At 39.0% G+C, this 24306-nt stretch overlaps 1 protein-coding gene across 2 annotated transcripts in view; it reads right to left on the bottom strand.

Moving 5' to 3' along the window:
• Positions 1–24306, bottom strand: part of KIAA1549 (KIAA1549 ortholog) — a 110865-nt gene that overhangs the window by 43397 nt on the left and 43162 nt on the right. For both annotated transcript variants that reach the window (XM_014937411.1, XM_014937410.1), the window contains exons 5-10: positions 22857–22984; positions 21308–21491; positions 13942–14001; positions 11241–11386; positions 3150–3327; positions 744–928 (exon numbers count right to left, since the gene is read on the bottom strand). In XM_014937411.1, the coding sequence (XP_014792897.1) occupies positions 744–928; positions 3150–3327; positions 11241–11386; positions 13942–14001; positions 21308–21491; positions 22857–22984 (881 nt within the window). The remainder of the gene's footprint in view (positions 1–743; positions 929–3149; positions 3328–11240; positions 11387–13941; positions 14002–21307; positions 21492–22856; positions 22985–24306) is intronic.

Consider the following 24306-nt stretch of genomic DNA (forward strand, 5'->3'; position numbering starts at 1 on the left):
AAAAAAGAACAGTAGGATTTGCAACCCTTTAGTCACTTTTCCACTCTTTTTACTGAATACATCCTTTGTGAAAATCCTGGATGACATATTTTTTAATTTATAGTCTTGGGCAGGAAAAAGACAAGGCTACTGGATTTCTCTCCATCCTAACCCAGCCCTCCAACACTCTGTCCAACACACTCACCCACGCAGTCTTACACAAATCCGCTAATTAGAGGTTCTAGTCCTGCAACAGGCTCTCACAACGGAGACACAAGAGCCATGGCAGAACATGGAGCAGCAAGGATAGGCTCTAGCAAATTCTAGTTTCACCACGAGGTATAACGGATAGTGCAGTTTAGCTGTCAAATTAGTTTAGCAGAAGCTCTCCCAAGAAAAATTCAGCTCTCCGCAGAAAACAAGGTCAGTGATTCAACACTCAGTACATTTCCTCTTATTCGGTCCTATCTGAAAGCCTTGAAATGAAGTGATAAAGAAAGGTTCCTTTCAGCCTCACTGCCCACATTTCAGAAGGATGTATCTATCTAATGCAGTATCGCATACCTAGGCGAACAAATAAAACACTACTGGGGATTTCTTGAGTTCAACTATCATTTGACTTTTTTTCTTTTTCTTTTTTAAACCGGAAGGCTCTGAAGCTGTGTTTCCACATGCTGTTTAAGGATTCGAGTTGTTCCCTAGACTCTCACATTTGTTTATGCTCAGAATAGTGAAGCTCCTCTCAGCCCAGCTTCCCCTTTTACCTTCTGTCGCTGCTGAATGTTGCTTATCGTGTCTGGCTGAAACTCCAGTTTATCTGTTCGACAAAGTTTCCAGTATAAAATAATAACGATCAGGAGCACCACAGCAACTGGGACAGCCACTCCAACAATAATCCATAGGTTGCTATTCTGTGACTCTGCAGTGGATTCCTTCAGCTTCTCCACAGCTGTGAAGTTAAAAGGAAGACAGCATTTTATGTGGTTATATATTTTTAAGTGAGGACAGTTCAAGGTTATGCATTTTTCTGTTCTTGTAAATGCTAGTTAAGGGATTTATCAGAAAGCAGACACACATCACAGGAAATGTCACACCACTTATACGTTAATGTATGTCATGATCAGGAAGCATGGGGAAGGTGATCGATTGTCCTGGCCTACCTTCTGAATACCTCTGCTTAAACAACTAATGAATACACACTTCTGCCACATCATTTTGTAGCCCAAAACTGAGCTGACATAGTGAAATAAGTCTAGAAAAATTATTTACCACTAACAGAGGTGAGAAGGACCTTCCAAGATTATTGCCTGTCTCCTGCTTTAAGCAGTATTATCAGCTGCCTCTTCTCTTTAGTTATACATCATGTATTTTGTTACCTCCTCCATTAATAATTACACTCTATTTGAAATCTGTAGGACTCTCCTCCCCAAGATGTACATTTCCATATTATTTATTATTTTTTTTCCTTTCTCTGTTTCATTGTCAGTGTGTGGGATCCTTTAGCCCCAAACAGCAGACAGAACTACTGGAAATTGCAATCAAACCAGTCATCCTTGTAAAAAGTGAACTGGGAGAATCAACAAAACTTTCATTTGCTCTATTCTGCATAGTGGTTTTATGTGGGACTGAAAACCACAGCAGCAATACATTTCTAGTTAAACTGATGCACTTTCTTAAAATTATATTTTCAAGTTAAAAAGAATATTTTTATGCAATCTTAGTTTTATGTATTATTTTATTAATGGACATTCTAATGATGAAGTTAAGAGATTAAAAGGAACATATAATAATTCTTGCATTTTATACATCTGACAGCTCATTTATGAAATGATATTTTCTGTTATAAAAATAATCTCTTTTAATCTATTTTATTCCAATAAGAAACATTTCAAAAATTTCTATGATTCTATGCCTCTTAAAAGAACTTTCTAATGACGTGCCAAAGATAAAAGGTTCAACATGCAGAATAAGCTATAAACATTTCATGAAGTTCCTTCAACACCTACCATCTTTGTAAAGGGAATTTATTCTTGCAACTTTTTGCATTTCTCCCTAACCAATATTAAAGTCCATTAACAGATATTAAGCAGATGTATATGAGCTACTGACCTATCTTTAAACCACTGTTCTAATGAGGGACAAAATTTAGAAACGCATCCAGATGGTCCAATTATTACTGTTTTCTTTCTTTTCTTTCTGCAGAGAATTTTAAAAATCAGACACATGCTTGTTCTGTTGGCAAAATACCCTGTGGTAAAATGTAACTCCTGCCTCCATATTGCACAGAGAAGAGAAAAAGTAATTAAGCATTCATATCAATGAGGTATTTTGTAGATCCTATACAGGTTCTGTTACTGTTTTAAAATACTTTGAAGTTTCTTTCCTGATCATAACATAGAATTTTGATTAGGTCTGCTGTCTCACTCCTTACTGCAAATTATTTATAACAAGCTTCCTGAATAGTTATATGACTTGTTATGACCTGTCATTTATTCTGATGTGTGTCTAGTAAAAGATCACATTACTTTTATATTATCTTTATTAAAATATCACATTACTTATATATTACCGATGGACAAACAAATAAAAATAGAGGCAATCATATTCAATGGAAGAAATAAACTTTCTTTTTGTTTATACCCTCCAAAACGCCCCAACTGGCATTAGCCTACATCTTTCACTCACAGAAACTGTAACTAGACATACAAAAATAGGGACTTATGTTAAAATTCACTGCTATTACTCAGTTAAATGAAACACCTATTTCACACTGACACCCTCCCGTCCCACAATCATGGGTTTTGTGCAAGCTCCCGGGAAAGATAAATTGTAAAGAATACTGAACCAGCAGAAAAAGATTCAAATGGCAAGAAGGTATCTAGTTAGTGGAGTCATTTTTCCAGCACAAGCACCAAAGCAAATGCAGCCAGGCTTGCATTTAAAGACTCTGTTGCAATTCCAAGCTCAGCAGAGCCTTCAAGAAGCAAAGCAACACCACGTAGCTCACTGCAAGACTGCTAGAATTTATTTCCTCAGGAGTGTCAAAACTGCAGCACCCCAAGAACAAAGCAGTGCTACAGTGGGCACTGTGCAGAGCCATGATCTCCAAAGCTAATGTCACCCTTCCTGTTTGTCTCTGCTGGCATCAGTGTGGTTTGGATAGGGCTTACGCTGTGCAACAGTGCCTTCAATGCGGTATCCAAGGATGATTGCAGCCCGCTGGATATCAACCCTGTTCATCAGGTCTGAGCACTTCAGGGCGCTGAGTCTCTCCCCGTCCTGGTCCTCCACAAAATAGATCAGCTCCACAGGGTTATCAACACCAACTAACCGTGACACGTTCACAATCTGAAAAGAAATTGGAAAGCTTTTACATTTTAAGTTGTATTTATTTGGGGCTCCCATATACTTAGTCTTTCAGCCCTTACCCTCTCTCCCCCTTCCCTTCACAGGGCTTGGACCTTAAGGACACTTATCTAAAAAGAAACATTCGGAACAGCTTTACAAAGATGGCAGCAGCACCTGATTTAATTGTCACTGTGTGCAATCCCTAGTGCATAAAAAAGATTCCACTTTGCATTTTGATGTAGAAATACAATTTCTCTTAAAGCAAATCCCTCTATCTGTGACACTAAGAAATGTGATATTATACTAACCATGTAACTGCTGTGAACTGGTAACGTTTGGCAATTGTCAATATCCAGAGAAGTCTGATGGGAAAACACGCCATGTGTAGTGCTCCAAAATACTGTATGCAGCAAAAGCAACACAGACGTAGGCTTGTTCTTTCATCTGGGAAGAGCTTAAGTCAACACTGGACAAGTGTAGATACACAGAGCTAATATTCAGTAATAGTAATTTGCTTCCAAACTAAAATTCAGGATATTTTCAGCTAATACTTATGTAAAAGATTCTGAGTGGAAGTCTTCCGGGGGACGACAACATTGCTGGAATAATATTGTCTAATGTCTTGTCTAACTACACAAGCACTTCTCAAATGTTCCAGGACCCTGGGAAATTTAGAAAGATCCATTTCATATCTGAAAGGAAAAATTCCAGGGAAGCTATACATTGTATTACACATTTTTATGGCAAACCTGAAGTGACCATTTCTTTTTTCCTATTTCTTTCATGACAACGTACAGATCCAGTATTGCACTCTAAAGATGCCAACACCATACACCCTGGAAGCCTCCATTGCCTTTAGCATTTGTCAGTTAGTAGGAGTTACTGAAGACATTATTGTGATTGCACTGTTCCTTCCCTAAACACCTACTTTGACTTTGCTTTGTTATGAGTAACACACACTTCTTTGTTCCAGTTTTTCCAAATGTCAAGCAGTTACACAGGCAAATATTCTGTTAGCTTCAAATAGAATTGTTTGCTCTTCCTCAGCAAAAGCACCTGCACAGTCACGTTCAACTTCCAAACAGCCTCCCCCCTGGCATCCACCTTTCTTCAAGATGGAATGTATTTGATGCTGTGGGAAGCAACTGTTCCTTCCTACTTCTAAAGACATTAATAATCAAAAGAATGCATGCTATGAGGAAGCCCTGTAGATACTCTCTAACCACCAAATATCTACATTGCATATGAGAATCACATAACAGTTCTGAATTCCTGTAAAATTAAGTCCTATAAGTAATAACCCTCCTCTGTTTAACCATTCATATGTAATGGTGACCTCAACCTAGAGTTAGGCCAAACAAATAGTAGGAGGTATTCTGTCATGAAAAACAGAGCTTGAAGAGCTCTGGAAGGAGTTGCCACAAATAGAGCAATATGTTTAGTTTACTTTGGAATTATCCTTTACTGAAGGAAGTACGTATTTAATAAATTAGAATCTCAAACACTGCCCATAGGCTAAAGTAAAGCAAACACACAAACCCTTGTATGTCTGAGGCTTACAAAAGAAAAGCTTTATATTTTTTTCTTTCCTAGCTTCCAACAAAGCAATCATGTTGAAGGTAAGCAGTGCAATGTTCTAGCTCAACAGGGATGATGTTCTGGTCTTTGGGGACATCAACTCAACATGTCCTAAAAAAGCATTTCCCAGGAGTGGTAGCAGTGAGGTATATAATAAAAAAAGAAAGGAGAAAAAAAAGAGGAATCACAATTGTCAAGAAAATCTTTGAGGCCAAATCAACTGAAAGCAGAGAATAATGTTCAGCCTCAGTCACATTTGATGTGAGAAACAAAAAACCTACAAATAGAGCAGAAAAAAGTGCATATTTCTGAAACACAGTACGACATGCTAACAGGACCCATTAACCAACACCACTTCTCATCCTGAATGCTATTCACTCTTCTACCAGCCAAGGGGCAACCAATCCCTGACTAAAGGTAACGTAAGAGTATCGATAAATAAGGTTTCAACACGCATCTTCATTCACCAGCAGTAAGGCTGAATTTGGTTTCACAGAACCCTGATGTATCATTAGTTAATAAATGTCCACAGCTTTGTATTTCTGCTTCAAGCTGGGTTGCCTTCACTACAGCCTGGTCTCAGCGCACACAGCAGAAAGGTGTATGGACTGGTATCTGCTTTCAGCATGGATGAACCCTTCTGAAGTAGCACTTACCTCACCTGGAGACCGAGGGAGTTGAAAGGCTACATGGGACTGGAAGTCAATGGGTTCTTCATTTAGTTTTATGCAACCTCTCTGTGTGTAGCAAAGCTACAGAATGAGAGAAATTTAGATGATTCTTAAATTGAATCTTCCTACATTTTATGGTGTCGTGGAGTATCCAAGAAGCATTGTAATTACATGTGTGTTATACACACAGGGTAGCAGTCAGAAGCTGGCTGAATGGGTTAAAACAGGAACTTCTCCACAGCTGCCTTTAGAAAGGGCAGAGGGAAAAGAGAACAGATTCCTGTGCAAGTTGACACAACTGCAACAATATAATTTTTAACACAGATTTAAAAACAACAGTATACGGCTTCCTATGCTGAGGAACAGGGATGGGTGAGAACAGTCAGAAGAGATAGAAAGAAGTAGCTGGAACTATTTCGGCACATTATAGAGAACATGGGAATGAGCATGAAGAAATTAAGCGGAAGGTGGAGGTGCAGGCTCGTGTTGGTGAACTAAGCTCACCATTTTAAGATATGTTTTATCTGAAACAATTAATTCTGAATCCAAAGTATTTTATGAGTGTTCACACCATACCAAGGGAAGCTGCAGACAAAATTTCAAATCCATGGGGCAATGGTTATGGATTTCTATTCTGGGAAAGCTGATGGCTGAGCATGGTATTCTTGAGGTGACTACGAGACAACTAGACTTGTACATAAACAGCAACTGTGACAATATCAGTACGTCAGTTTTCACCACTGTCACACTGATTCACTACAAAACTGTTTTTTTGGTTTTGTTTTTTTTTTAACTAACCTCCGAGTTTGCTGCAACACAGAAAATGGCACACTGGATCTGTTTATAAAATTGAGGTACGCAGCCACTGTGCCCATTTTTTTTTTTACACAGTTTTATGCCATTTTGTTCCAAATTACACTCTCCGTGCAGCTTCAGATTGTTTTTGTCTCAAATTGTACAGAGGTGTCTTTATCCTTGAGAGTGCTAAGAATGCAAGCAGAAATGGTATTTTCCAGGCATCTAGGAATATAGCCCATGTGTGAGAATGCATTTAAGCATTTTACATTTATACTCTGGCAGCAAGAGACGACACAGGGAGGGAGGAGATACAAGAATTTCAATACATGGGAGGCAGATAATGAAAAAAAAAAGAAGAAAAGACTAATTCAACTTCTGTGTACATTAATGATACCATCTTTGTTGATACCAGATGTGCATTTAACCTCCACGGAGTAAAGGCTTAACTGTATTCAGGTGTCAGTAAATTTAATTTAAAAAGTGTTTTCAGGAGAATACCATAGGTCAGTGAACAGAGTTGCCTTGGTAACCAAATCTAGTTCCTAATTTAAAGCGGGGAACTCTAGGCGGTGGGCAAGCTGGCAAGGCGTTTGCAGAGTGTCAGTCCTCCAGTGGGAGGTCCCAGCCAGCAGCCCCCAGTGAGGAATAAGGAACCCCTGGATGAACTGGTTCAGGGTTTTGAAGGCATGAGCGTTACTTAGAAACAAGCAAACACACACGCAATCTCCAAAATGCACGTACAAGGATTATTTTCCCTTTTCCACCACATTCACCTCCAAGGGAAAAAAAAAAAAAAAAAAAAAAAAAAAAAAAAAAAAAAATTATCAAAAAAAGGTTCTGCTTTCTGCCTTATTAAAAGTAGGATTTCAGTGTCCAGGCAATTAAATCAAGCCATGCTGTGGTCTGAATGGTTCTGCTGACAATGCAGTATAAAACATATGTGAAACAGGTACCACAGGTAACCTGCCCTGGCTCTGAGGGAACTCTCACAGGAAGGTGTCTGGATGGGAAATGGCAGTGCCACCGGCGGGCAGCCACCCTTCCCCTGAAGTGCTCCAGATGGGGCAGGACAGGGCAGCACCTACCCGCCTTGGTGGACCCTTCTCTCCCGCTGGGGAGACCAGTAAGGGAATGGAGAGGGCCAGGGCACCGAAGGCAACACTAAGGAAATGCCTTCTGGTGGCCTGCAGAGGGTTGACCAGCCAAGAAACTGGCTTGCCAAAACAGAGGCAGGAACAGGCTGTGGGCAACTTGAGGGAGGGTCTGGTCTCTGCCCAGGGCAGCGATTAGAGGGGCCTCCGAGGAAAATGTGAAGCAGCAGCAGGACTAAAAAACTCCCAGTGAGACCGGGCCTTTAGTCAGATTGACCACCCAGGAGAGACACATAAGCTGTCAGTAGAAAACTAAAAGAATAAACCTCTGCCTTAACGAGAAGCTCAATTTAGCTATTATGTCTTCTCATAGCTACTACGTCCTCACACACATTACAACTACACTGTTGCTTAACGTGCTCTTTAAATCAGAACATTGTTCTTGTTGTCACTTAGTAGGATCACCTTTTCCCTTTCTACTAGGTTCAAAAGACCAAGAACACTGAAAAGAAGGCAAATTAATCATTTTTACATTAGAATCATAGAATTGTTATGGTTGGAAGAGACCTTTAAGATCATCAAGTCCACCTGTCACCCTAGTACTGCCAAGTCCACCACTACACCATGTCCCTCAGCACCACATCTATATGTCTTTTAAATACCTCCAGGGATGGTGACTCAACCACTTCCCTGGGCAGCCTGTTCCAATGTTTGACAACCCTTTCAGTGAAGAAATTTTTCCTAATATCCAATCAAACCTGCCCTGGTGCAACTTAAGGCTATCTCCTCTTGTTCTATTGCCCGTTTCTTGGGAGAAGAGACTGACTCCAACGTCGCTACTGCCTCCTTTCAGGTAGTTGTAGAGAGCGATAAGGCCTCCTTATCACCTTACAGCCTCCTTTTCTCCAGGCTAAACAACTCCAGTTCCCTCGACCGCCCCTCATAACACTTGTTCTCTAGACCCCTCACCAGCTTTGTTGCCCTTCTCTGGACATGCTCCAGAATCTCAATGTCTTTCTTGTAGTGAGGAGCCCAAAACTGAACACAGCATTCAAGGTGCAGCCTCACCAGTGCCATTAGCTTCTGGTATATGTATAAACTAAAATTAAGCCACTTAATTCCTCAAAAAATGTAATGAGAATGAGTTTTATTATTATAAACTACTGACAAAATATAGCTCAGGGCCCAGCCTCTGCAGATGCAATGCAAACTGCATTAAACATGTGCCTTCAATTTGCAGCAACAGCAGATACATATTAAAAATATATGTCTTGCTCTGTGAAACATTAATATGAGCATTACACAAAAATGAATGGAACTATCTCATGTATAACAGTCAGGTGAGGGACTTCAGAGGGTTTTATATGTAATGACTATAGGCTTTTTTCTTTTTTTTATCATGGAGTACCACCTGTTAATAGTACAGATAGGCAAACGGGAGGGGAAAACATGTTACTTGGGCACCCTAGGTAGTTCAAAGCTCTTATTCAAAGTGTCTAGATTTAAATAGTAATTTTTAAAATTCTTAGATCCTAACACACACCTTCAGAAATGAAATCTAAACCTTACAAGGTATCACTTCTACTTTCTTAGTACGTGAAAGGAAACTAATATGCCTGCAGTAACATTCACAAATAATTGCTTCACCTTCTGACCACAGTCCTGATTTTCCACAGAGCTTAGAAATGTCACATTTCGATATACTATAAATTTCTTTCACCTTAGGAAAAACTCCAGTCTATAGGGGCTCAACACAAATCAAATGTGTGTCTAGTCTTTCGTGAATATATGCATGTCCTGCTAATAAAAGTATCCAACACTGGGGTTGCTGGCAGCTCCTGTTCTTATTTTCACTTCGTGTCCTAGTATCACAGCAGTCACTGGTTTGTGTGCAAGAAATGCATATGGGAAAATCTGAATATAAAGCACAAAGAACATTAATAGCTCTCCCATAAGGCACAAAAGATGTATATATACAACCCACTTCAAACACAGCTTATAAACATGGCTATAAGGAATAGAATTAGCAGCAGTAAAATGAAAAGGTTTGTTGCAAATGGCTATGGACCAGATCCTCAACTGATGGGGGAGCACGCTTGAAAGAAATTGTCCTCCACTCGGGAGCCCACTACCAGGCATCTCACTCCAGCTGCAGACAACAGGCTCTAAGGCTGTCCCACCTACTGCACCTGAACATCCTGCCAAGGCAAAGCCACCAGGCTGTTACAGTACCTGATGGCACCTACCCTTCTCCTGCAGGGAAGCTGGACACCTATCACCTTGCTGCTAGGTGTCTATCTCCTTCAGCCTTTCTCCTTCCACACCTCCTTTACTACAGGGCTAACCCTACATAATAGTGTGGGCTGTGAGCACCTGGAGAAGTCCTGGTTATGTGGGATGGTATGATATATTGACCATAACCAAGAGAATCCTCCACTGCCCAAAGACACCAGTTTGCAGACTCTTTGCACTAATTAGCTGGCATAAATGAACATAAACTGCAGACTCGACTTATGTCCCAATAAGTATTACAAAGTCACAAGAAAAACGCTGTATTTCCACTTTCTGAAAAGAAAGTGGAAAGACCTGTCTGTAATTTTGTGCATGCAAAAAAAAATTACCTGAGCTTTATTATGCAAAATAGTAAAACCGTAATCTACACGTACACATTTTATAGGCTGTGGTATCTTTGCTAGCAACATAAGGAATATTTATTTAATTTATATGCAAAGGGAGGACTGAGGCATAAAGAACAAAGTGCAATAATAAGTGTTGGGAATAGAAGATCTGAAGCATCCATCTATTTACAGCAATTCAAAGCCGCACAAAATAAAAATAAAATAAAATCTCTATTACTGGAACAGATGTTTCTGAGATAGGAAAATAAAAGTAAGAAAATCCCAACATCTGGAAACGTAAGTGGCAGCAAACACTGTAGGATGAAATTAAATAAAGATAATAGGTCTGAACTACTAGAAGGGCATCTGCGAAGTAAACCAACTGTTGATGAATTAGCTGGAAAAAGCAATTTTTAAGAAGATGAGCCATCAAAGCATATTTCGGCTTTCAGTTTGTTGTACTGACTAGAAAGAACACATGTGAGACTTTAAAAGTTAAGATTAAATATCCAAGTCTTCTTGGCCATTATGTGAACAATTCCACCTGTGACAAAACTGTAAATCAGTGCTGGAATCCAGACAACAGAAGCTGCCATGTGTGCAAGATTTGATATGATTAGTCATTGTTACTTGAAAGCCATTCCTGAGACCAGGAGTACTGTGACAAACAGGCAGCTACGGGGCAGAATATACTACTCTACTGCTGCATCAAGCTGCATGTGATTCTATTTCATATTTCTACAGCACCACCAAAACACCACAGAGAGCTGTGAAGTAGCTGCTCCAGCAAAACACATTTTTCCCTCAGATAAGCATCCTTTCTCCTTTTGCTAGGTACCTCATGTAAGTCAGACAAGATAGTAAGTTTTTAAAATAGAATGTTGGTAAAATATTTTTCAATATAGTTTTTAGAAGTCATCAAAATTTTCTAGTAGCCACTTAAAACACTCAATTGTTTCTGTTTGTTATTTTTAGCTTAAAAGACAACAAGGTATCCACAAGAACCATATTTTAGGTGCACAACACAAGCATCATCAACTAGCTAAACGTGATACATGCTTTTGGGTTCTCTTTCTCAGCTCAAAACCTAGACAATATTAACTTATTCAGTAATTTATTACCCTTTATTTCTTCCTCTGACTTTGAGCTCTTAATACCTGCACAACGTTGCTGCCTGCAAAACTGGCTCGTCTCCATATCCGCCCTCTGACCAACGCCTCGTTTAACAGGTGAGCCAGCTTCCGCTCCATCTCAGCCTGAAACACTTCCTCCTGGATTCGCTGGTCCACGACACCCAAGAGAACTACATTGGAGAGAAAGTAACCCAAGAACACAAATGAATCAGTAAAACTTTTCAGTCTCTTTTTTGCAACTTCAGTTCCAAGCTTCGAGTCACCCTGTGACACCTCACGGACAATTCAAGAGCAGCTGCGTTTGTATGGGAATACTGCCCAGTTCAGCTGGAGGTTACATGTTGGAAAGGAAGACATTGGGTAGGATAAAGTTAAAAGAAAGAAATTTAAAAAAATAAAAATAATTAGGGCTAAGGGCATTTTGAATCTCAAGAAGTCTAGACACACCCGGCATAATGAAGAAACAGTTTCAACTCTAAAAAAACATGTAAGTGTTCAATGAATTATTAAAAAAAAGAATATTCAGTCTAAATTGCCTGCTGCAACTACTTTCAGTCAAAGTGTTGTGATCAGAGGTCATACAGAGGTGGAGATGGGCAGGGCAAGGCTTCAGAATCAAGAAATAAAAACAGGTGACCAGCACATGAATTAAGCTATTACAAGTGCATCTTCCCTAGATAAGACAAAATTAACAACTATGGCAATCATAGCACAAAAGAAATGGCTAGTAGCCTTTCCCACTTCACTTCCCAACCCCAAGTACTTTGGGTCAATGGGGCAGCTAACAACTCATAGGAAACATGAAAAAATTGTGGACCTTTACTAACAAGATGGCATCCAGTAAAAGAAAAATGGAGTGAATAGAGCAATAGTCACTCAAATGACCTAATTAAACAATCCTAAAGGACAGCAAACTGACTCACCACTGTCTGCAGTAAAATGGTTCAGTTTTCATTCCTCCACTAAAATGCCTCATTTTTTTTGAAAGTCCCTTTTTCAGTATTTTCATGGGGTTTTTCTAAGTGTGGTGCTTAATAAAAAGCCATCCAATTAGATGAAATAAATTCAATATAATTTTAATTGTCTTAATTTTTAAAATAAAAATATTAAACCCACTTTTTCCATTTAAAAATTTTCCCTGCAGACATCAGAAAAAGGAAATATTTTCATGATTTCTCACAGAGATCAACAGCGTCTGCCTTCTAAATTCAATCACACACTCAGTACCTCAATTAAATAGCAAAATAAATAGACAGTGGCCTCAGGCTACTATATACAACAAGTAGAAGACAGTTCTTGCCTGTGTATTGAATTTCAGCATCAGTGAATTATGCTTAATAGCATGAACTGTATTCTACAACAGAGGGACAGCTACAGTTGCATATCCTAACTTTTATGACTGTTGTCATACATGCACATATATCTGTGTAATCCAATATTAAAAAACCTCATCTTTACGTGCATAAATTCTATCATGTTACTATGTCATGAGTCATTACCCTTACAATACAATACACAGACTGAAAGGACTGACTCAGCCAAAGTCTACTAGCTCTTCCCAGGCTGTCTGCAGGAACTGGGACTACAAAAAATTCCTCTACAGCAAAAAAGGTGCTGCAGTTGGCTTTCAAAATCTTACAGTCAGTAAGTTTAGAAAAACCCAAAGGTACAGGATTTCTGAGCTGGAGGAACCCTCTTCTTACTGCAGGATCGAAAGGAACTTCCAGCAACAATGGACAAAGCAAACTCAAGGCTTAGTAAGAGATGGTGGGGGTGTGACCAAAAAAAGCCAACTCGAATCTCTAAGGAAGGAGACTATGTGGAATACACACATGTAGCTTCTTTCACACTACTGAACATGATCTGAAATAATTTCTTCTTCTCTAAAACAAACCGCATGGGCTTCAGAAATTAAGTTGCAACTTGGTTTCCTGCTTAAAAAGTAAACTGGGTCACTGGTGAGATGAGAGAAGGATATCTGGAAAAAGAATAAGTCTGTATTACTGGTGAACCACAGGTGGAAAAGTTGTGGGACGACAGAATGCCCCAGTGGGGCATCTGCACCCTAACAGCAAGTTTGCTAGCCATAGCCTGGTCACCATAGACTTTCTGCTGTAAAGAAGCAGGTAAGACCTACAGCGCACAGGCAACCTCAACTGCCTTGAAGCATCTCAACGTGACAGCTCAACCGTATCTGTGTATTATAGAATGACACATCCAGAAGACTCGGGTGGGAGGGATCTGCTGTAAATGAATCAGAAGAGATCAATGAAATGTGATGAAACACTATCGTGTACTTATAATTTATCTATTTTCATTTTGTTTTATTCCTGGCATGTTTTGGTAGAAAGTGCCACCCACACACAAAAAATTAATTTTCACTTAAAAGAAAATAAAATCCTAAAAATCGTTGTGGTATATTGACAGCATGTAAAGTAGACACTTTATGCCTGACAGTCTAAGTTTTCTCACTAAGAATGAACCGTCTTATAGACAAAAACTACCTTGTGTGCCTTATCAAGGAATTGCAGTAGTTCATTCTAGACCCAGGAATCACATCTCCCAGATATTCCAGGTCACCAGGCCTTTGGTTATAAAATTTGTTCAGCTCAGGCACATTATTACCTCATAAAAATGCAGCACCCTTAAGCTATCAGTATTAATGTAGGCTAGTTATCCTGCTAACAAAAATAATTGCACTCTTACTTACAGAGACTGTACATACCTGTTCTCACCCAGGAAGATTTCATCAACTGAGACACATTAAGCTTAGGATAATGAAAGGCTGAGGGAAAAACAGAATGGAGGAAAAACATCCGTAAGAACAGGATTCTCAACAACATATACAAAAAAAGAAGGCACTTCATAATTTATACTGTCAGTTAGCATCTTATTTACACAGATGTATTACTACTCCTGAGGCTATGCAGACACAACGGTAAGGAAAGAACTCCGAACATACGCTCCCCAGTTCGTTTCTGAACAAAAAGCAGCAAAACTGAAGCAGTCAGATTTATTACCTGAAAGATTTCAAGCTGCTGTGCTGAGGTCATTGCTCCTAGAAACTCGAAAGTAAAAGCTCCCTGTCTGAACTGCGACTCTTACTGACCTAGCTGCAGGATTGTACTTGTGCTTAAAGGGCAATGAGGCAACTCATGAATGTCTCAGAATGAAAATAAGACCTTCTCTCAGGCAGAAACAACAAGAAAACACTAAATAAAAAGCACAAAACTAAATATATCCAATTTGTGTTCCAGACTTGTGCAGGGGGAAGCATTTAAAAAACACCACCTTGGTAATTTTTATTTTTTTTACAAAAATCACAAATAAATGCATGTGCAAGTATTGCTATGAACAAATCTTAAGGCTCTGTGTTAGGCTTGGCGGCTCCAAGCTTTCCTAATTTCTCAGATCTTCCAAAAAATCTCTGCTGCAGAGTGAAATCCTTGCCCCAGTGAAGTAAATAAAGTCTATTTCCACTGACTTCAATAGGGATAAGATTTTTCCCAAGTTTTCCACTGGAGAGCAGTAAAGACATGTTGGGAAAGAAGTTTAGATGGGGGCTGGGCCAACACTTTCCTCAAGGGTAGTCTTATGCTTCACTATGGCAAAAAGAAAAAGGAATGGTCTTAACTTTCTCAAAATACTTAATCCAGATGCAGTTTGCTAAGCATCACACAAGGGTTAATTTTTTAAACCATTTCATAAATAGAAAGAATGCAGCACATCACAATTTAATGACCTGGTCTATGCTAGTTGAATTTAGAGCAAAGATATTCTGTCTTCAGTTCTAGAACAGCTTGCCACTGTTCCATATTTCTGGGAAATAGAAAATTACCATTTTTCTAATTTAATTATGTAATAATTTATAGAGTAGCTGACCTCTGTCAGTGTACATAATAACTTATTCTTCTGCTCCTTAATATTTTTTTTCTTTAAGCAAGAGTAAAAGAATTACTAGTTACGTTGTACCTTTTATTTTCATAGATTTACAAATATTCCCAGGGAAAAAAAAAAAAAAGAAAATTTTGTTAATCCACCTTTATTTCAATAATAGCACTACTAGCTTCAAGACAATCACGTGGGAGGTCCTTTACTCTGAACAGGAGACATCAGTCCTCTATACACTGATCAGAATGCATCAAATTTCCAAAATTATCAAACATAGAAAAAGCACCTCACAGTCCATTTAAACAAACACATTTAATTTTGGCATCCTGCTACATGATTCTTCTGATCGTAGCTTTTAGACTGGAGTTCTATTTACTCTGGTCATGCAATTGTTTACTTCAAATTAGAAATACAACCTGAACAAAAAAGCATAAACGAAACTGCATCTGTTGTTTTTCCAAAGCATGGAAAGAGCAAGATAAGAAAATCAAAAACCTTCCAATGGCCATAAAACTTTGAACTGCTAGCAGTTCAGAGTTTTTTCTTCTTTTAAACCAAAATCATGTTTTGCCTCAATACTTAATGTGCTCTTCACACTTTTTCTAATTAGTGCTTGAAAATGATTTAATTCATGCAAATTGCTGGATGACTATTCACTTAAACTTTTCACGGAATTAATGAAATTTAAAAATAAAACAACTTGAGCAGAAAAATCTTGAAGTTGAAAAGGAAGATGTGCCGTGATCATTGGCAACTAAGGCTGGGTTCTAAAACCTGAGGAAGAATGCATGAAACGATGGACACTTCTGCAACTGAGACCATGCTCAGAAGTCAGAAAATCCAGGCTCCAACTCCTATTCCATAGGTCACCCAAGTGTCTCACCAACACACACATGGCCAGATCCTGAGCTCAGCTAGAGTGTCAGCCCTGCAGCAGGATCATATTTGCAAGATTCCTAATACATCCTGAGACTAACAATTAAAACCAGCACAGACTGATTGTTATTCTGAGGAGGAAGTGGATAGACAAAATGCAATTATTAGTTAGATTGAGGCTGGTCTGCTAATGACTATAGATGCATTAATGAAGTAGATGCTAGCATCATTAGAAGGTTCTAACACGCAGCCCTGAAGCACCATACAGCGTAAGAGCATTGATTTCATGCTGACTGCAAAGGCAAAGGGTCACCTAGTCACCCAGAAACCTCTTGACAGCAGTCTGAAGCACAACACTTGGGCAGCACGACCTTCACCAGGTGCTCCAACAAGGACCTCTTTGCCCCTCTTATACAGAGATGTATGGGACCATGCAGGACAGAACCAGTACCATATTGATTGTTCTTATTTGTGATAAATAGAGGAACAATAATAGAAAGCATGGAAAGAATGCATTATCTGGAATCAGAAGGCATCAATTGAAAAGTAAGATTCCACGTAAACAGTGGGCAGTAGTAACACACTGTAAAATCCACCCTGAAAAAAAAGCCAAATATTTCTGCAGTCTTTGAACCATATCATACAATTTTGTATTATCCTATTGGCCTTGCAACATCTGCAAGATATCTGAAATAAATGCCACCCATCAATGTGCTACTTATGGCGCTGCAAAAAACAGCAAGTCCCAAGGCAACACTCTCTATTTAAAGTCATAATAAAAACAAAGAGATTTATTCAAGGTAAGTTTCATGGAGGTCAATATTCCTCATTTAGTCCACAGCTAGCCTTTGCCTGTCCTCAGAGAAATCTTCCAGCCATAAAGAGATACCAAATATATTATTTCCTATTGTTTTTAATGAATTAGCACCCAAAATCCCTGACTAGACTTGGGTTTCTTTCAGCTGACATGTAGTTCATGACCATCTAACCAGTTTAAAACCTAAATTGTGAGATACAAGGTGGGCAACACAAAATAAGCATGCAGAAAGGTATACACTGAATGGTTGCATAGAAACATGTTGCTGAAGTCACCTAGAAGTCTGTGAGGGAAAGAAAAAAGTCTAGAAGTTTCCAGGCTTGGCCACTCCAACAGCCCTACACCTGCACAGAAGAGCCCATTCTGTCAAAATAACAGTTTTCACTACTGAGCCTGACTAAATGAGCGGAAAGAAGCTGACAAAAAAGTCCTGTTGTTAACGATGTACTGCACAGGCACAACCCACACAGTTAGAAGTATAAACAGTACATATTATTTATGTGAAAAAAACCCCAACAAACAGTGAAAGGACTGTGTGTGAAAGGCAATGTGAAGTGAAGAAGCATCAGGGAGCAAACACATTCCTTCAAACAAGCCTCAAATTTGGGATATCAAATACAAGGTATCACTTCACTTAACGATGTTGAGACACAGTGGTATTACACAAATAGCTTTTCCTTAGTATGAATCAACGTGTACCCACTGACCCTGACAGCTCAGATCATCTACAAATCAGTTCATTTTCTTGAGATGCAGACTATAAAACCTACAAAATATCATATACGGAGCCTTTGGGGTGGGGGGAGAAAAAAAAAGTCATCACCAAAGTATTAACTGTTACCATGTCTGATAACTAAGGTACAAATGGTGTAGAACACTATGTCAAGGAACATTTTGTATTTACCTATAAACAATATACATATAAACAATAATATTACTTACCTGTAAATATATAAATATTCAAAAATCCCCCCCCAAATTCACATTGACAAGCAGAGGATTGCCCATCAATTTGCACAGAGCAAAGCAACAACCATTCTAAGGAAGATCTTCACACCACCTTCATTGCTACAACTCCTCTAGACTGAGGGACAGCACGAAAGCAGAGAGTTTAGGGCCTAGAAAACAAAACCATTTAGGCATCTTTCTACCAAAGCAGCTTTGAGGATCTGGCTGTTGGTCATCCTCAACAGACTGCTGAATAAGATGTCTCAAGAAGGATCTGCCCAATGCTGCTTTGCCTTTGGACGTGATTTCTGGCTATGAATACTGGAGATCTAAAATCCTTTGGCCCAAAATACAGTCACAGCAACAGTGTAAAAAAACTGTAGAAACAGCTAAATATAACCGAGTGTGGTTGCCTTGCTTATAAAAGCGTATGAGCTACATTCATTATTGTGCTTGCTGAGAGACAGACCCATACCTCTAACAAGCTGAGAAACTCCTGTTCCCACTTTGCTGACTTGTCAAATCGCACCATGGCTGGTGTTCCAAAACAGCGACTACAAACACACCGATGCACTGCTGAGACCAGACTAGACAAGTTCAAATCAAAATGAGCTGTCCTGTAGTGGGCTCAATCTACAGTAAATATGAGGAAGTCAAATGCTGACAAGATGCTCCTTGATTTAGGGCTCCATACCAACCAAATCCTCATATATTCTACATTATGAACTCTGCAAAGATCTCATAGTTCCTAAAAATTCTGAATTACTAAATTGAAATTTAACATAATTTTAATTTGATTTAGTACATTTTAAAATTTATTTTAATACAACATTAAATGTTTTGAAACTTTTTTGAAAGTTTTGAATTTTTTTTTTTTTTAATACAACATTAAATGTTTTGAAACTTTGTCTAGACGAAACTGAAAGTCGTCTTCAACATTTCTCTATCAAACAAACTAAGAGATACCACCAACAACAAACACTGGCTAAGATCTCCCAGGCAAGTGCTATGCTCTGTTGGCAGCATTCATTCAACTAACTACGGCAGCAGTTACTTAGGTGGGGTCACTGAAGGCAAGGGTGTATACACAGCTTGTTCAGCTGTCACCATCCCCATTATGGGGGTGTGCATCAAAGAAACGGCATTTCTCAAGAGCTCCAAACAGGAGAATCTGAGAATAAAGTCTGTATCATGATGGACTTAGTCATCACCGATGAGCAACTCTGCCTTCCTACGCTAAGGGTCTGCTTGAGGATTTGAGGTTCGGTACCGTTTGGGAGATTTGGTGGATTTGAGGGGAGGAAGAATAATTTTGTGTTTAAAGAGTCTGTGGTGGAGTTTGCAGGAATGAAATTACCATACTCGTGGCATCTTTGTTTAAAATTGCCAGCCGGAATAAACAAACAATTCCTGAAGCTTCAGAAACAAAGTTATAGAAATAACTCGCCCACAGGCTTGGACATGCCACTGCACTAACAGAGGCCTGAGATTTGCCAGGCCACAACAGCCAACATCTACATTACTTCATTTCAAATCCTCAGAGTGGTCAGGAATGGAGGAGAAATACGAATGGGACCTCCTTCCAAAGGCACTGCCTGACCTCTTCACTCATTCTACTTTGCATAGCTTTCTCATTAGCATGTGAGCTACCCCAGAGCTCCACTGGCACTATAAGCATGCATATAACACAGGGAGAACTCCTGCTATGAGCACTAAAGAAATTACCTTTAAATTTCCTAACTACTGTCAGGAAGGAAAATAAGGAGAACAGAGTACATGCATGTTTAATAGGAATGTTTTTCCCCTATGACCAGCCTGTCTTTCAGGATACATCGGCCTTGGTAGAAATTCTGTTATCATTTAATTGCACTGTAGCTCCATTGGACAATCCCGAAGATGAATTCTCAGCAAGGGGCAACCTGCAAATTCACTAGAAATCTCATGCTAGAATATTTGGACAAAACTCAAAACTGCACGATCTAATGTGTGTACATCACAGGAAAAAAAAGCCCCATGACACTAAAAATAATACCCAAGAATTCAAAAGTAATAAACCCTAGGGCAAAGGTGCAAAAGAGACAATGCAGAGTAAAGAAAATTGTCTTTGAAGCAATCAAAATGAGCAACATTTGATTTGAATTCAGTGAGAAATAAAAACCACAGCCCACAATCTGAGAAATTCTGTGGCCTCATAAGGAACAAAAGAAATTACAGTCATCTATTGACAAGGATTCTCAAGGCTTTTGGTCCTGGCTGAATTAAATACAGCTACCACTGCACAGCTACAGTCTGTATGAGACCTACTGAGAGTAGAAATGTTTAAAGGAAATGAGACAACAACCTGCTACATTTTTTAATTGATTATGGGAGCAGAGGGTTCAAACTGCTTAAAAATGAAAACAAAAAATTTTCAAAAAAATTACTACTTTTATGCTTCTAATCAGTGGGAAAGTATCCTGTGGAGTCATCTTATATAGATTTAGAGGTGCTATAGAGAACAACTTCTTCTGTTGACAAACTCTCTCCTATAAAATCTTTGTTGACATACTACTGTACAGCTGCATAACAAAGAGCAGCTGCCTTTAACCCTGATTTTCCATTAGACATTTAACTGTATAGAGAGAATCATTATGTCAGGTGCCATGCACCTATATAGCTCACAAAAATAACTCTGACAATTAAAAAACTGCATGGGAAAGCACAGTGACATAGGAGTAACTGGGAATGAATGGACTGGGTTAACAGTAAGATGTGCCACCAGGAAAGGCAGGGACTGTTCTCTCATGATCTTGCTTACATTCATGAGACGTTTCTGTCATGAACAATCCATTCATGTACAAGGATAAGTGTTGAGTTTAGAAACTTGGCTTATTTATGAAACTGAGGTCATCTGAAAAATCAAACCAAACATAAGTTGTCAAGGCTGAGTGTAAGCAAACTCTGCTATGCAGGCAGATCCCATTAAGCCTACGTATAGGATGGCCATGATGTGGAAAAACTAACTTGCACTGCAAATTGTACACAAGAAGCATGAGATAACCTTAAAAGATAATAGACTACTCAAAAAAACCAACTGCTGCTAGCTAACGGCCCGGTCAGATTATATGGGCAAACATAAGCTTACGTTGCCAATGTCCCAGATGTTATAGAAGTCAGAGCCACAGCTAAGTGCAACACAAATCCCAAAGTTATAAATCCTGCTGAGAAGCAGCCAAGGCCCCTGTAGACATATCCACCACACCCTGGACCACACTTCACAGCAATACCGATAGAAGTGGCTTTTTTTTTTTAATCTGAACTAAGACCAATGGAGTAACGAAGCCAGATTAAGCACAACTGGCCCAGTGCAGAAGGATGATGACAGAAGCAACAAATTGCTGTAACACTGATACGCAGTACGTGGACAGAGAAGGACATGGATTTGTTCTGAAGAAATCGTGATACAAGTTAGGTACTTGAAGCTGCATTATCACTTATGTACAAAATCACTTTAAAATTGTACAGAGGAAAAAATACTTAAAAAAGTATTTTGCAGTCTCGGCAAACAGCAAGTACTCACGTTCAGCAATCTGCTGCACAGGAAAGCCCAGGTAGAAGCTGAATTCCACCACGGACAAGTTTCTTAGCTGCTCACTGACTTCGGACCCATTTAGAAAACCGTATCTACCTCGCACGGCAAAAACAATGCTCACGGGGCCTTGCCGAAACGCTCCCCCATGCCTACTCAGAGTTATATTCAGTATCTGAAAAGACAAGATTGAAGCACAGTCAGCAAAATCAAATCACTGGCATTTCCATTCCTTCCTTTTTTTCCCCACTAATATGAAGAGGGGGTAGGGCAGTTCACATCAATACAGAGGAATGCCTATTCCAGGTTGTTCCAGCCTGCTAAGTCTCAGAAGAGGCAAAGTTACATGTGAATTCCTCTTTTAAGAGTTATCCTTTAAGGTCAATCATAATCCACAATGACCTCAAAGCTACAGTCCAGAAACTGATGAAAAAACCTACCTGGAGAGATGGTCAGCAAAATAAATGTACCAATAAAGAAATTTTATAAGAATACCAAAGGCATGGAACAGACAGGAAGAGACCATGGCAAAGAAACATTTTGAAAACCTCCTGCACCATGCACACCCAGACCCTGCCACTGGTTAGAAGCCTTATTTTGGCACCAATAGACACAGTAACTGTGTTCATGTAGACACACGTTTTCCAGACAGTAGAGAAGTATTTAAAATACAAGTTTGCTAAGCTGATAGTCCAAGAAATTGCTTTGCTAGTTCTGTCTTCACTCTATCCAGTCACAGTGTCATGCAGTCGCACAGTTCTGAGCACTTTATTATACAGTACTTTAGGTACTAAAAAGTTGATGTCAGTTTTCCTGCTATGATTTTATTTTAGGGTATTTATGGTGCCAGTTAAATAATACAATAAAATTTTTACTAATTGGTATTACAACAAAGATAGATTAAATTTAAGAATTCAGACAGAAGAGGGAGTTAAGTCTCATTAAGTTGAATTACTGACTTTCCAGAGAGTTTTAAGCTCTGTTATGTGGCCCAGTACCCAGCACATAGGCAATACATTTAATATATGAAGTTCCAGTAGCAGCTGCCATGGACATCATACACTGCTGTATTTCTAGACCTCAGAAGCAACTAGTGTGTTTGTTCACATAATGGCAGAGTGCACAGAACTCCTATATGTTTTAAGAGGATACCCTGAGTGGCAGTGAGACCTGGAAGATATCTCCCAACTAAAACATTCTAACCACACCATACACTGTAATAGTAAAATCTGATGGGAATGACGTTGATAAGGCTTGGGGCAGCCTTTATATGAAAAACTATAAATAATGCTTTTGAATATAAATCATCATCTTGGATAATATTTTCAAAAAGCTTGAAACCAGAGGGATATACGGTGCCGTATTATTTTGTAGGGGAAAAAAAATCCTGTCTTCATTACAAAGCTTCATAGTTCTATATGATCTAGATGGCAAGTTGTAACCAGTGCACACCTAACTCATTTTACTGGCTGAATGAAACACAGGACAACCAAAGGTGAGGATAAAAAGGGACAGACACAAAATATGCTAATCTTCTTACCTGCACAGTGAAGTTGTAGAACTCCTGGTGTTTGCTCACCTCCATGAAAGCCATTGTCAGCCCTTTCTCAATGCGCCGGCTGAAGTTGCAGAATCCAACATCCACGTTACGAGGCACAAACTGAAGCACTGAAGGTAAAGGGTACATGTTATTCCTACAGACAAGTACTTCCACTAGAGAGAACAAAACGAGCAAGAGAACGCACAGGACTATCACTTCTTCATGGAATTCAGGACATATTCAGTGAAACAATGGGTAAAAATGCATTAGAAATACATTTAATGTTGGTGCAGTAAATTCTCTACTCATTAATATCTGTTGCAGCAGTAGTAATTAGATTACTGAAAGACTTTAGTGACAAAATACCCACTGTTTTCCCTATCATACTGAAAGACCTTCACTACATACATGTGGCTAATTTTACACGACTTGAACACTGAATCAACCACACTGAAATCCTTCATATTCAGCAGATCAATGAAAATCTTCAGGAAAAAAGCAACAAATCTCTTTTTCTTGTAGACTTAAATACAGTATTTAGCTTGTCTAAAAGACCACATATTGGGTCCATTAAATACATTAGTATTTAGTAGAAAGTCCAACACTTTCAAACACTTAATTAGCAAAAAATCTTTTTAATCGAGATACATACACCTTAAAGTCTTTCACAGGAGAGAAAGAGTGAGCACAGGACAGAAAGAGTGAGCATAGAGGAATCTGAGAAGGCACACACACATATTAACTACATGTGTATCTGTAGATTACCCGATACAGTCTTACCCAAAGAAATGCTATGATTAGGTTACAGACCCTAATAGCGATGTTATACAAGGTTCAAGAACAGAACATATGTCTACTGTCTACCTATATAACCATGTGGAAGGAGTTAAACAGTTAAAGAAGTGATGTCTTACCATGTAGTTGTTAACAGAGCAGAAACAGCATGTGAAACATACCTGAACAAAAGCACCATGTTTGACATTCATTAACTCTCTGCCTATATACTCAATCCCTGTCACTACCTCATTATGCAGTCAACCAAAAGGCAGGTGGCTTTGTTATGCAAATAGTGCCTGAAGAAGATTTTAAATGATACCACTGACTACTCTCAAAATCTATTATGCGGATAATATTTTGCTTTAGATTATTAGCAGTCTTGGACTTCACACAAGCTGCTGTCATACAGCAGTCATGGAAAACCGAATACTACATGAGCAATCCTCCTCACGTTATACATGAGCAATCAATCCTCCCGCTCACCAATTCTCCTACTGTAGAAGAATTCTAAGAAGTAGCATTTAAGGTATAAAAAAATATAAAAAACAATAATTAAGATTCACAGCAGTAGAATGCAGGGTTTTGACTTGACCTTGCATACTTAATCATAAGTGAAGAAGTATGAATCAATATGAAGCTACATCTCCTCCTCTTCATGTCAGGAAGAACTCAC

Source organism: Calidris pugnax, unplaced genomic scaffold (genome assembly GCF_001431845.1).
Source record: "Calidris pugnax isolate Ruff unplaced genomic scaffold, ASM143184v1 scaffold1, whole genome shotgun sequence".
NCBI classification, from domain to species: domain Eukaryota; kingdom Metazoa; phylum Chordata; class Aves; order Charadriiformes; family Scolopacidae; genus Calidris; species Calidris pugnax.